This window comes from Microtus pennsylvanicus, chromosome 3 (assembly GCF_037038515.1).
Source record: "Microtus pennsylvanicus isolate mMicPen1 chromosome 3, mMicPen1.hap1, whole genome shotgun sequence".
Classification (NCBI taxonomy): Eukaryota; Metazoa; Chordata; class Mammalia; order Rodentia; family Cricetidae; genus Microtus; species Microtus pennsylvanicus.
In genome coordinates, this window is record NC_134581.1 from 101,253,554 (window position 1) to 101,267,745 (window position 14,192).

Genomic DNA, 14,192 nt, shown 5'->3' on the forward strand with positions numbered 1-14,192 from the left:
TATGAACATAGTTGAGCAAGTGTCATTGGGATATGGTTGAACATCCTTTGAGTATATCACAAGAATGATATTGCTGGGACTTGAGGTAGATTGATTCCCAAATTCCTGAGAAACTGCCATACTGATTTCCAAAGTGGCTGCACAAGTGCAAACAAGTGCACTCCCACCCAGCAATGGAGGAGGGTTCCCTTTACCCTGTTGTAGGAGGCTGCTTGTTCATTTCTCAGCCCCCCAGATCTGAAATAACCACACAGAAACTATATTAATCAAATCACTGCTTGGCCTATTAGATCTAACTTCTTATTGGCTAGCTCTTACATATTAATTTAACTCATCTCTATTAATCTGTGGCTTACCAGGTAAAGTTCTGGTGTCTGTCTCCTGTGGGGCTACATGGTTTTTCTGACTCTGCTTCTTTCTCCCAGCATTCAGTTTAGTTTTCCCTGCCTAGTTCTACTCTACCCTATCAGGCAAAGCCAGTTTCTTAATTAATCATTGGTATTAACAGCATACAGAGGGGAATCTTACATCATTATCCCACATCCTCTCCAGCATAAACTGCCATTAGCATTTTTGATTTTAGCCATTCTGACAGATTTGAGATGGTATCTCAGAGTCGTTTTAATTTGCTTTTCCTTGATAGCCAAGGATGTTGAACTTTTCCTTAAGTGTATCTCAGCCATTCCAGATTCTTCTGTTGAGAATTCTCTGTTTAAATCTGTACCCCATTTTTTTTAATGGGATTATTTGATATTTTGATGCCTAGTTTCTATAGTGCATTATATATTTTGGAGATGTCCTTTGTCAGAGTGGAGTAGGTGAAGATCTTTTCCCATTCCATAGGCTGCCGTTTTGTCTTGTTGACTGTGTCCTTTGCCTTACAGCAGTTTCTGTTTCAGATGTCCCGTTTATTAATTGTCAATCTCAGTGTCTGTATTGCTGGTGTTATATCCAGGAAGTAGTCTCCTGTGCCAGTGCATTCAAGGTTATTTCCCACTTTCTCTTCTATCAGCCTCAGTGTAACTGAATTTATATTGAGGTCTTTGATAGCATATGTGTCTCTGTTAGTGAATACCCATCAGATGGCATATTGTCATATCTCTTCCATTTTAACAATAGCATTTGTCTCTGCTATGTCCCACCTTCACAATCAAAATTCTCTGTTAGTATCAGGAAGCAATGATTATTCAGAAGATGTATTAGTGAAGAATGTGGGTCAGATGAGTGAATGAATCAATCAATCAATGAATACATAATTTATACTCCTAGTTCTTTCTCCTCCACTAAACAACTCACTATGCTCCTATACTACTACTACTACTGCACTGTAAATGTTATTTCTGATGAATCCTAATGACATATTTCAGTTTATCTTGATTTCTGTACTGTATGTGAAATTTAGATCTCCTTCTTCAACATCCTGTTTCCTTTGCTTCCATCATATCCATTATTAGATTACTTGCTTTGATTACATTTTAAACAAAGCTTGGAAAAGTTGAGGTTGAAAGGACTTTTTTGAAAATACCAAATGTATTTATATTGAAAACCTGACCCCATTGGCAGCTGATGTATCAGAGTCATGTGATCTGAGTATTAAGCACTTGATCTGCAAAACAGACTCAAATGCAAGCAGTATATCAGTCATGCATGTCAATTCCTGCTTAGAACATATACAACATGGCAAATAGGTTGTTGTAATAAAAAGTATGTTCTGAAAGTCTAATTATATTTTTAAAACTTTATGAAATAAATAAAAATATGTCCAGACCAAACCTCATACTGTTTCTCCATTTAGATATATTAATTTGTCACAAGTCACCATTTGAAAAAGATATTAATATACCATTATTTTGTTGTGAGGAGCGGCAGGCTGCGTCCCGCCACCCGCTAGCTTTACCCGAAATAATTACACAAAAATTGTATTCTTTTAAACACTGGTTGGCCCATTAGTTTTAACCTCTTATTGGCTAGCTCTTACATATTGATTTAACCCATTTCTAATATTCTGTGTAGCACCACGAGCTGGCTTACCAGGAAAGATCTTAACCTGCGTCTGTCTGGAGTGGGAGAATCATGGCGACTGCTTGACTCAGCTTCTTTCTCCCAGCATTCTGTTCTGTCTACTCTGCCTACCTAATTTTCTGTCCTATTAAAGGGCCAAGGCAGTTTCTTTATTTAACCAATGAAATCAACACAAAACAGAAGACTCCCACATCATTATTTGAAAAATAAGAATTGGTATTGTTTTAATCCTGTAATAATGACAGTTAATATCATATATATATAATACATATATATGTATTATATATATATATATATATATATATATCCAGTTGCTAACATATCATAATTGATAATTGTTCCAATAAATATATTCAATTAAAGAATGCTGGAGTTTGGGTAACTGATTGCGGTATTATTTGTTTCCTGTACTTGTGAAAGGAATTCTCTTAAGAACCAAATTAGGAGAGTGATGTAGAGATGACACAGTGATTAAAAGCACTTTATGGTCTGTCATGAGAACAGGAGTTCAGTTCTCAAGACTCACCATGTCATGAGGATCATAAATACCTGTGATTCTAGCTCCAAAAGTGATCTCACCCCCTCTTGACCTTCGTGGATACCAGGACACAAGTACACACACACACACACACTAAAAACAAACAAAAAAAAAAACCAACAAAATAACTCAATTTGACTACATTTAAAATTCCCATCTTTTTGCTTATTCCTTTTCATGAGTCCACAAGAAGGGTCCCTAGAACAAAGGTTTTCCATTGTTTGGTTCTATCAGGGAGAGGGCGGAAACGTGAACCTCTGAAATGTGAACTACTAACTAAATTCTTTTATTTTTCTATTTTTAAAAAAGATTCCTTATTTTCTGCTGTGACAAACTTTTCAGAGGCTGCTTCAGACTTTCATAGAAGACTCACAAAAGTTGATCTTACTAAGTAAGTTTCAGCTGCCTACTCTCAAAAGGGCAGACTGTCTTCGTGTGTGTAGAATGCGAAGTCATCGCTGCTTAAGCCGTGGTCTGCAAGACAACAGCATCAGCAAGATTCACCAGCTTCTTAGAACCCAGAAAGACATGCTTAGAGTTGTCTTTTCTCTAATATGGTTTTTCCAACCACTTAAGCCCTCTGTTGTTCCCTTCCCTAGCTTCATTCTCATGTTCATGGCCTCTTCTTTGTAATAACTAGGGCTCTCAGTTGTTTTTTTTTTAATTTACACTAATGCAAAGTTGAATTTCTGTGATGAGAGTTACATCACAGAATTTATAACTATAAACTCGGGTGCTTTGAATATATTTCTGTATAGTTCTTCTCAACACCTAGTCACCCATCAACCACTTCTTTTGTATAGATTTTTTTCTGGAATTTTTTTGTTATTGCCACTTTTAGGTAGAAAATAATTTTTATATTATATTAAAACATTATACAATAAATATGAATTGCACCAAGTATAGTTTATTTTTTCATACTTAAACAGCAAGCTGCATCAGTCATTTTGAGGAGGCTCCCTTGACCCTTGGATTGTGGGAGAGCCCAAAGATGTACGTAGGTCAACTGTGCAGAAGCAGTGTAAGGATTGTGAATGGGAAAGGACTGCCTGCTCACCATGGCAAGCTGTCCTCCCTTTCTCGCAGATTTCAGAAACCTTTACTCTGTGTTGTTGCTCATCTTTATTCTATTTCTTTCCTCCAGAGTAGGACTGTGTGAGTCATTAGGAATGACTTGGCAGTTTCCTCCATCTTTCTGGGGGGTCTGGTTAGCCTACAGAGAAATAAAGAATAGCTTTCATTTCTTTTTGACCACTTTGTGGCCTTGAAAAACAAAACAATCCACTTCTCAATAGCATTCTGTGTCTGTTGTAAATGCTAAGATGACCCTGCTGTTACATGTTGCTTGCTGTGTGACATGTTACCATGTCAACATTATTTCTCCTAATGGTCTACTGATTATTTTATCTTCCCATGCATTATCTTTATTTAATATTAGTTTAATTATGGCCTGCTAGTAGAGATTTTAATGATGTGTTTCTTATTCTCCAAGTCCTATTGCAGTGAGAATTGTGAATGACCAACTGATGCTTCTGGAAAGAGCATTCATAGATCCTCTTGGTTTACCTGGGAGGCGGTTCTACAGGTAAGAGGAAGGCGTGTGTTCTACAGAGGGCACCAAACACCTCGCTATAGTCAAAGAAGTATATCAAAGATGATTTAAATAAATGCCATCATAGTAGTATGAAACATATTAATGTAATATAAATGCTAAATGTAATATGAGTACAATTATGTATCCAGTAATGGTATAATGTGTAGTATTGGAGAAATACTTCTCATATCAATTCACTGTGGGCCAAACTGAGAAAGAACTTTAACACAATATTCCAGCCACAGAGTTCGAAAGGAACCTTAGCGCACATGCAGTCCAAGTCTAGTGAATCCTTCCTGTATGCTTTCAGGTACTTAAATATTCAGTCTGCTTCAGACTCGTGATGGAGACTTTCCTGGTCCCTAAAAAAGGCCATTGTATTATTTGAAGGAGTAATTATTAGAAAATTTCTTTCATAAAGATCTCAAATCTTTTATCCTGTATAATGTTTTCATCTAACCTGATCTTTTTTCCCAAGTAAAACAAGTTTACTTTATTTCGTTTATATTACATTTATTATATTTAGTCTCATTCCATACAATGATTTAAGTTGTGAAGATAGTTGTCATGTCTCTTGAAAGAAATATTGTTTTGTTTCAGGTAACTTTTTTGTTTTGTATCTATAGCATATTTTCTTTTAGTATCTTAAAGCTATCACCTCCCCCTCCCCCAGTTTATTTTCTTAAGGTCCTTATGACTGGAGAGATGGCTTAGTGGTTAAGGGCACTTGATTCTTGGGCACCTATGTGGTGGCTCACAACCATCTGCAACTCAGTCTCTTCTGAACTCTGCAGGCACTAGGCATGCATGCGGTACACATACATACACCCAGGCAAAGCTTTATGCACATAACAATGTAAATAAATTTAAAAACTACTTAAAATGCTGCATTAGTGGAAATTAAGATGGATCTAACATTTAAAGTTCGAAAAATCTTCACTCATGGTCATGCAAAGTAGGAATGGGTGCAGTTTGGGGGTTTCAGTGCTCTTCCATAGCATGCCTCTAGGATTTGCCTGTCTGAATTAACATAATAAATGCTACTTTTCAAAGCTAGTGATCGCCTTTCTAAATGTTAGTTGTTAGGACTAACAGCCAAATGATATAAATAGAACTTTTAGATCTGGGACCTTCCACTGTGACCTGGGAGATTATTTCTCTAAACCTTTGGTTTCTCAGCTGCAAATGGAGATTTTAGCTGTTTACCATTGAGGCCTGTAGATTTAAGGCTTCTGAAGATTGAGCTAGGAGACGGAGGCACTCTGCGGTGTGAGCTGTATTTATAAATGTCTCTTTATTCATAGATATAAATTGGAGATAGTAGTTATGAATATGTATGCATATATAACAAGAAACATCCACTATTTTAGTATTTTCTTGAAAGTTATTGTTAGGAAGATTTCCTAACGCAAGCTCCCTGCTGATGCAAAATTCCCAATCAAGCTTAATGAAAACAAGCCAAATTAAGAAATATCCAGGTTTAATGGGAGGTCTGTGCTCTGGGTGGCCCCCGAGGGGGAACCTGAGAGCTGCACAAATGCGACCTCCAGGAGGAAGAAAGGCAGACCACGTGTTCCTATTTCAGGAGATCACTTAAATACCCTGGGGAAAAGTGATCCTGACTCCACCCCCAGGGAGAGGTTAGGACCTGGCTGCTGGGATTTGGAGTCCAGACCAGGCCTGGCCGGCTGGGATAGATGCAAGGGGCTGGGGCCTATGCTCCCAACTTGACAATTACTAGTCTATTGATCCTTTAGAACCACTTTTTATAATGAAAACATCTGCACTTTTTCAGACTGTGAAGTATGGAATCTAGAGACAGTTCTATTTTACCAGTTTCCTCCTCACTTGTACATACAGTTCCGCTAATCTTTTCAGGGGAACTCAACATCATGTGAACTGTAGTAATAGGAGCAGCAGGGCTGCAGCCCTGGCACCCAGCCGCCCACATGGCTAGCTTAGCTTATGCCCCGAAATAATTACACGGAAACTGTATTCTTTTAAACACCGCTTGGCCCATTTCTATCTAGCCTCTTCTAGGCTAGCTCTCGCACCTGGACTAGCCCATTTCTTATCATCTGTATAGCACCGGTCTTACCGGGAAGATTCTAGCCTAAGTCCATCCTGGGTCGGAGCTTTATAGCGTGCATCTTCCCTGGAGCGGGGAGCATGGCGTCTCTCTGAGGCGTCTGCTCCCGAGAGGAGAGCTGTCGAGTCTGACCTCACTTCCTCTTCCTCCCAGCGTTTTGTTCTGTCTACTCCTCCCACCTATCTTCTAACCAATGAAATGGGCCAAGGCAGTTCCTTTATTAGCCAATGACCTTCCTCCATCAGTGAACTGATATCACACTTATGTAATGTATATTTATGTATATATAAATATGTACTTTATATGCATGTTTAAATGTAACTGTGCACACACATATTTATGGGTAAGTCTGCTTACCATATTCATGTACTATATTTGCATGTAAATGTGTGTATTTATATATACATATAGTTTTTTCAATATATAAATGGACCCATACATTATTTTACGTTTTTTTTTATCAAGAATTCATTTGTTGATGTCAGCAAGGAAGATTTTTTCCATTTTTTTTAATTTTATTTATTTATTTATTATGTATACAATATTCTGTCTGTGTCTATGCTCAAAGGCCAGAAGAGGGCACCAGACCCCATTACAGATGGTTGTGAGCCACCATGTGGTTGCTGGGAATTGAACTCAGGACCTTTGGAAGAGCAGGCAATGCTCTTAACCTCTGAGCCATCTCTCCAGCCCAGCAAGGAAGATTTTAGCACTTTAATCCCCCACATAGTATTTCAGTGTTTGGCTTTCATTTATAGAATTAATGAGTTATTATTGAGATTTGTTAGATGAGCTTCTCCCCACCCATTATGAAATACACTTCTGTAAGATGTACTTGTGTTCTATTTGAGCATTTATAAATATTAGTATCTCTATAATCAGGACCTAGTATTTAGGGCCAAAAAAGACAACACATTTTAAAATTTGATGAAAATATGTCAAAACGTCCTCCAAAGCTACCATGCTATATGTTAAGAATATATTTTTAAACTGTTAATTGAATATGTAGATACCAAAGTAGTTCATATTGTTGTTTTAGCCAGCTGCAGTATTCTAGAATAATGTTACTGTGCTATTGTAAAGATCTTGTAGAAGGACTGTATAACATATTGTATATTTATACTTTGCCCAACAACTTCTTAGATAAATGTAGCTGTGGCACCTGTAATTTTTCATTTATTATAAAAATAATCAATTTTTTTGTTTAGGCACATCATCTTCGCACCAAGTAGCCACAACAAATATGCTGGAGAATCATTCCCTGGGATTTATGATGCCATGTTTGATATTGAAAATAGAGCAGACCCTTACTTGGCCTGGGCAGAAGTGAAGAAACATATTTCTATTGCAGCTTTCACAGTTCAAGCAGCAGCAGGGACCCTGACAGATGTGTTATGAAGTTTTTGTCAAGTAGCTTCATCACTAGAAGTACTGCAGTGTTTGAGAGTCAAACCATCAGAGGGAGTCTTGCTCATATGGACTCACTGGTAGAGGCTGCTGAGAGTCTAAAGACAATATGTCTTTTTCTCTGGTGATTCAAGAGGCCAGGACACTCTAAAACCATGATTCTCAGATCATGTTTTGTACTTCCACCGTACTTATCTGTCGTGTTTTTTTCTTTTTAAACTCTTGCATGCATATTCGGTGAAACTGAAACTGGAAGCAACCCAAATGTTCATGGACATCCAGGTGATACACACAAAGAACTGATAAACATCCAGTATTATTGGCAGATCCTGCTGAGTAAGAAGTTGGGCATGAATGAGCCCATAAGACCAAACTAATCTCCAGTACTATTTACCTGAGGCTTTGGAGATAAATGGAATTTTCCATACTTCCAGCTTAATGTTAGTTACACAGTGTATGCATTTACCAAAGCTCATCAAACTGTCATTGAAATGTCTACATTTTGTTGAAAATTATGCTGAAGTAAATTTGATTATAAAGGGGAAACCCTACCAAAGGAAAAAAGTCAGGTAAAAAAAAAAAAGAAATAGCACATCATTGCTTGTAAAATGAACAAGGAATACATGAAGTACAAATGGTACTTTGATAATTCGGTTCTATTGAATAAACATGTAAGTCTAAAGAATGAGGAAATGACCGTTCCAACTCGCCACCCTAATTCCATTAAGAAAAGCTCAACAGTATTACAGGGTTTCTGACAGAGTCTTAGGATTACAAGCAAATGCTACTGAAGTTTCATTTAGTAAAAAAAGATGCAGACTTGGCTCAATGGTAGGACTCTTGCCTCATTTTTTCAAGAACCAAGTTTTTTCCCTCAGTACTACACACACAAGCATAAATATGTATGTATATACAAGTACATATACACTCACACATTAAGTAAACTTGATTATTTAACCACTTCGCCAAATAATTGAAAATAAAAATTTAGAACAGTCCTTTCCCTTAACCTTCGGGAGCATCAAAGGTGAGGGTGTGGACAGAATATGAGCTGAGGATGGGAAGGCATGCTAGGAAATGGTCTTTTGGACATTACTGGTGTACACATGAATGTGTAGCAAGGGTACGTTATCTACACAGATCAAGCACAGAAGTCCAGAACAGATAGGGGAGGGACTCATGAGGTCCCATCTGTAAAGAAAAAACTACTGGCAGTTAATACTTAATAGAGGGGAAGCTGGTTTTTCAGGCTGTAGCCACTGGTAAGTTGCCCATGGCCCAGTAAACAGACCCATAGGCACTCATATGCAAGTGAATCTAATTAAACTGAGTATATTGGGGAAAAAAAGACACAAAAATAGTAGGTTTCTGTGCTTATGCTCTTGTACACTATAATGACTTGTCATTTGTATTGGTTTAATAAAACTATGATTGGCTAGTAGCCAGGTGGGGTGACCAGACTAGAAGGCTGGGAAGAAGAAAGGCAGAGACACAGTTGGAAGTAAATGCAGAGGAAGCAAGATAAGAATGCCTTATTGAGAAAAGGTACCAAGCCACTTGGATAAACATAGATAACAATTATTAGTTAATTTAAGTTGTAAGAGCTACTTAGTAATAAGCCTGAGTAATAGGCCAAAATATAAGCCTGTGTGTGTTTATTTGGGACTGAATGGCTGCGGAAGTAGGCGGAAAGAAACTTCTGTTTACAGAAGGTATTGGGAAGATAGTTCTGAAGGGAAAGTGATAAGGAATTTAGGGTGAATATGTTCAAAATATATTATATATATAAATTATCAAGGCGTAAAAAGTTATTTTTTAAAAATTAACATTATAAGCACACTAAAATAGTAAGCCAAAGCCCAGTTTGACCACAGGAGAGCAGTAGATCCCACTACCCTTCCATCCTGGCCAACAAGATTGTTTAATTCAACGAGTGGGGTGTTAGACAACCCCAAGCTATATTTGTGAGGCACAGAGGAGGGAGTCCCTTACATAAGAGTGTGGTTGAAGTTTTTTTAATTAATTTTTAATTGTTTTTTACTGAGGTATACATTTTTCTCCACTCCCCTCCCTTTCTCCCTTCTCCCCTTTTACCTTCTCTTGTGACCCCCACAATCCCAATTAACTCAGATCTTGGCAAGACACTGGGTAAAGTTTTGAAGAATTATTTTCAACAATACACTTAAAATTTGCTGTGAAGATTGCTTACATGGATATTTTTCTATAGAAATATTTTAATTAAGAATTTTAAAATGATAATGAGTTATGCTTCAGTTTAGGCTGAGAATAAATGACTTTAGAGTCTGGATCTGTTACTCTCCCACTTACAAGCCTACAATATTCCAATGATCTCACAAGACTATCATAAACTTTGTTTACAGTAAAAACATTTAAACCTTAGTGTGATTTCTAAAATCCTGGTGACTTCTGGTTTTGTTATATTAGCCTATAATCTTGTTTAGCACATCCTTAGGACCACCTAGTATTCGCTACAGAAATTGAAAGGAAAAAAGAAGAACACAGGTTTCTTGAGTTTATACAATGTAACTTCAGAAGCCACTAAAACCTAACAGGCTGTTAAGATGCTAAGCACCACTTAGCTAACGCTGTGGAGCCCTCACCCACGCTTGGGTGTGTTCCATCCTTTCTTCCAGTTTGTAGTTCAAGACAGACACTGAAGCAGACTACTGTCCTTTTGGGTAAGAGAGTTATTAATGCCATCGAACAGATACCTGGCTGGGGATTCAATGAGTTCAGGCCTGCACGACAAAGCAGAGCTCTTCTATGTCTTGGAGTTGATAAGAAGCCCATAGGCTCTGATTTTCTAGTGGTCAAAGAAGGGGGAAGGGCATGATTTTTATCCTTAAGGTAGCCCTTCAAGGAGGGCCGTGTCACCAGTAGCCTGATAAACTTTCTTTGGGGAAGCGAGAATTAGAGTCAGGGAGTAGTTGTCAGTTTCCTAGTCTGGTGATGTGGGCAGAGTGGTAAACTCCTTAGACGTGAAAACTATAAAACTCAGTCAGCTTTAAGTGGAGAGACACCTCTAGATGGGTGTGACCTGAGCAGCGACCACTTATGTTTAAATCTGTGTTAAGATCTCACCTTAATAAATCCCAGTTTTGCCTCACGATGGCTTCTCCTCAAATCCTTGTGTTTGGAAGGTTATAAAAAAAATGAGACTTCACCTAAGCAGAGGTCTCTGCAACTACTCCAGCTAAAGCAGGATGCAGTGAGCTGTTTTCAGCCCTACTTTTGTGGCTCATTCTTCCCGACTACCCAAGTGAATGAAACATGTATTTCTAAACTCACGGCCATAGTATACATTATTTCTAAATCACTTCTAAAGGTGATACAGGATTTCTAAGAATTACTCCTGCTAGTTGCTTTTTTTAAAACTATGGCCGCCAAATAGCACCTATGATTAACAATGCGAATTTGGGATAAATAGGAAAATTTCCAGCTTATTATTCCTAATTGGCCATTTTGCTTATCACTGAAGAGAGAATAGGACACTACGCTGTATGCACTGTGCTCTGCATGTTGACTCTGGGGAATATGTGAAACTGTTAGTAAACTAGTTTAAAGTTAAGGTCGTGGCCTGACCGTCAATCCAAATGGACCACTTCATCATAATCAGCTTTGGACAAATGAGAAACAGTAATTGCAAAGGAGAGGTATCACACGGCTTCTCTCCTGAAGTTTAAAATACAATATGAAAAGGAAGAATTAAGGGAAAGATAAGGATTTCTCCTGGTAACCCATGACTATTTTCTAAGTTTAAATTTTGGTTACGTAAATGGATGTTTTGCACGCAGGTGTGCACTACATGTGTGCCTCCTGCCCACTGAGGTCAGAAGAGAGCTCTGGATCGCCTGCAGCTGGATTAGAGGGTTCTGAGTTGCTATATGATGTTTGGGATCAAGTGATCAAATCATGGTTCTTTGGAAGAGCAGTGCACTCTTAACATCTGAGACAACTTTCTAGGATCCCAAATAGGGTTCTCTTTACATATTTTTTAAAAATTCTGTAATTTTTAGTCAGCTCTTAAATTTTCCCCCCAAAAGAATAAGATCCAACAAGAAGCCCCATGTTAGTTGAGAAGCTATTGGCAACTGATGACCGCGGAAGGGAGGTGAGGGGTGAGGGCAGTTTTCTTTAATACAAGAGGCTACCCATCTCCAGTAGATGGCCCTATACACACACACACAGTACACCGCAACAGTATTAAGTGAGCTTGGTGGGTTTAAAAAAAACACACAAATGAAAGAGTTTAACCAATGACATGAATCCTTTTCCTTACCTGTAGTACAAAACAACATCCCTCACAGAGTAGCCGTGAGCAGTTAAGTTTTCGTGCACCGATGTTCTTAAAACAATGCCAGTCCATTACTGGTGTATGCGAGTCACTTACAGCTACCCAAATATGCCAAATAGTGAGTGCAGTAGAAGATAGGTTCCCATTAGTTGGCCAAAACAGAAGCAGCTAAAGCAACATGCAGGCAGCAAAAAGATTAACAAATAAAACATTAAAACAGGAATACATTTATCCAACATCTTTGTTGTTTATTTGGTGCTTCAAGCTTTGGGAGGTTTTCATTTTCATGTTTAATCATTAGACTAATTAGGAAAATCTTTTTTAAAAAGATAATTATATAATTTAATTACTTCAATAGGATATCTGCTTAGTGGAAAAGGAGTAACAACTAAAGCTATTTTGATACAAAATCTTTAAGTGACCTAAAAATGTCTAAAGACCATCCATGAAAATAGTCTTTGTAAACCTATTCTTAAAGAAATTCCATACATCTAAGAATGACACAAAAAATCAAAAACAAAGCACAAAGTTCATACAGAGAAACTTGGCAAGCTAGGTGTTTTAGGGATAATGAATGCTACACGTCCAAGGGCATAGGCATCTATCATTGATTAAAAGGCCCATGCAGGCGGGATGAAATGTAGTTGTAAGATCAAGAGACAAGCAACCAGGGAAAAACATGACCTTCTACCGACGAAAGAAATCAGACATGCCAATAAAAACCTCAAAATAACAAGCTGAACTTAATAGCTCATATTTTAGAATAAAGCCATGGAGCATTACTGGATAAATTACTATAGATTAAAGTCAAATAAGATAATCTGCAACAAAACCCTAGAGTTAAAAAAACAAAAGCAAAAAAAAAAAACCCAAAAAACTAAAACAATATATACTCAAGTATCTTTAAGAGTTTTTAAAGTTTACTATGGGTGTATACAACACGCAATTTTCAGAGTAATCTTATTCATTCTTTCATTCTGCGTGTTTGTGGGTGCTCATCACAGATGCCAGAAGAGGGCAACGGATCCACTGGAGTTGAAATTACAGGTTATAAGCTACCCACAATGGATGCTGGCAAGTGAACTCAGCTCCTCCGGAGTTGAAGTGCTCTTAACCACCGCACACTATTTCTCCCGTTCCCAGAGAATCATTTTAAGAAAAGCGTTAGAAGCAGTAACTCAGAACTCAAAATATCTGCAAGAATCTTTTAATAGTTTTCTTCATTCTGATGAACTGATAAGAAAATCAAACAAGATCTATGTAAAGACAAAGTCCCTAGCACAAGATACAATGGCAAAGCTCAACCAGTGCACTGACTATAGTTCTGTAAATGTACAGTCAGCCTATAAACAGCTGATTTCAATTCATATTTTAATTGTTTACATTACTGGCTTACATTATAAGACAGGCTCCAAAAATTTCCCTTTAAGAATTCCACTAGAAAGGTTAAAATTAATCATTCTATTTTAAATTATGTAAAGGTTAATGTCTTACTTCTGTAAACTGTTTTTTATGTAAATTTTAACATGGGGAGATGACATACTAACCATAAAGAACTCCTGTACTAGTTTCATAAGCCTGGCAACCTAAAGTTATTTCAAAATAAGCGGTTAGAAAAGACAGGCCAATTTAGGATATTAATTCCTTTGTGCAAGCAAAACTAGGCAAGAAAAACAACATTTACGTTCCCATGCTACAATGAGTTACAACATGTATAAAATATATCTAGGTTTGGCTGCTTTGATGCCGTAATAAAAATGCATGTATATAACATAAATAATATCTTTGAGCTAACAAGCATTTCATTAATCTTTCTTAATAAACTGACATTCTTCTTTAAAAATACTGTTACTTTAACATAGAGTTTATAATGTGATTTCATTTAATTTTTATCTGAGTGACACACAGAGGTTCTGGAAGGAAATAACAATTAAATGGTCACAAATGTAACCACCGCACAATGTACTAAAAATGAAAACAGTGCTGTGCAACCAGGTCTGAGGTCAGTAAACATCTTTTGCTTCAACAGTACCACCTCAACAGACAAGCTACTATTCAAGGGAAAACAGGCTCAGTAAGAAAGCGGTAAGTGTAATTAATATTTTGAATCAAACCGATTCAACCTCTTCCCTCAGGCAGAAAGTAAGATCACTTTTCTAAATGAATTCATGTCTAACTAAAAACTTAGAGACAATATTTGGATCCCAGTTTTTCTTTTCTTTTTTTT

At 37.3% G+C, this 14,192-nt stretch overlaps 1 protein-coding gene across 1 annotated transcript in view; it reads left to right on the top strand.

Annotated features, from left to right (window-relative positions):
- Naalad2 (N-acetylated alpha-linked acidic dipeptidase 2) overlaps positions 1-8,477 on the top strand; it is a 47,099-nt gene extending 38,622 nt beyond the window's left edge. Inside the window, exons 17-19 of the mRNA XM_075967995.1 lie at positions 2,870-2,951; positions 4,053-4,145; positions 7,452-8,477. Of these exons, the coding sequence (XP_075824110.1) occupies positions 2,870-2,951; positions 4,053-4,145; positions 7,452-7,641 (365 nt within the window). The 3' untranslated portion in view covers positions 7,642-8,477. The remainder of the gene's footprint in view (positions 1-2,869; positions 2,952-4,052; positions 4,146-7,451) is intronic.
- Positions 8,478-14,192: the final 5,715 nt, after the last annotated feature.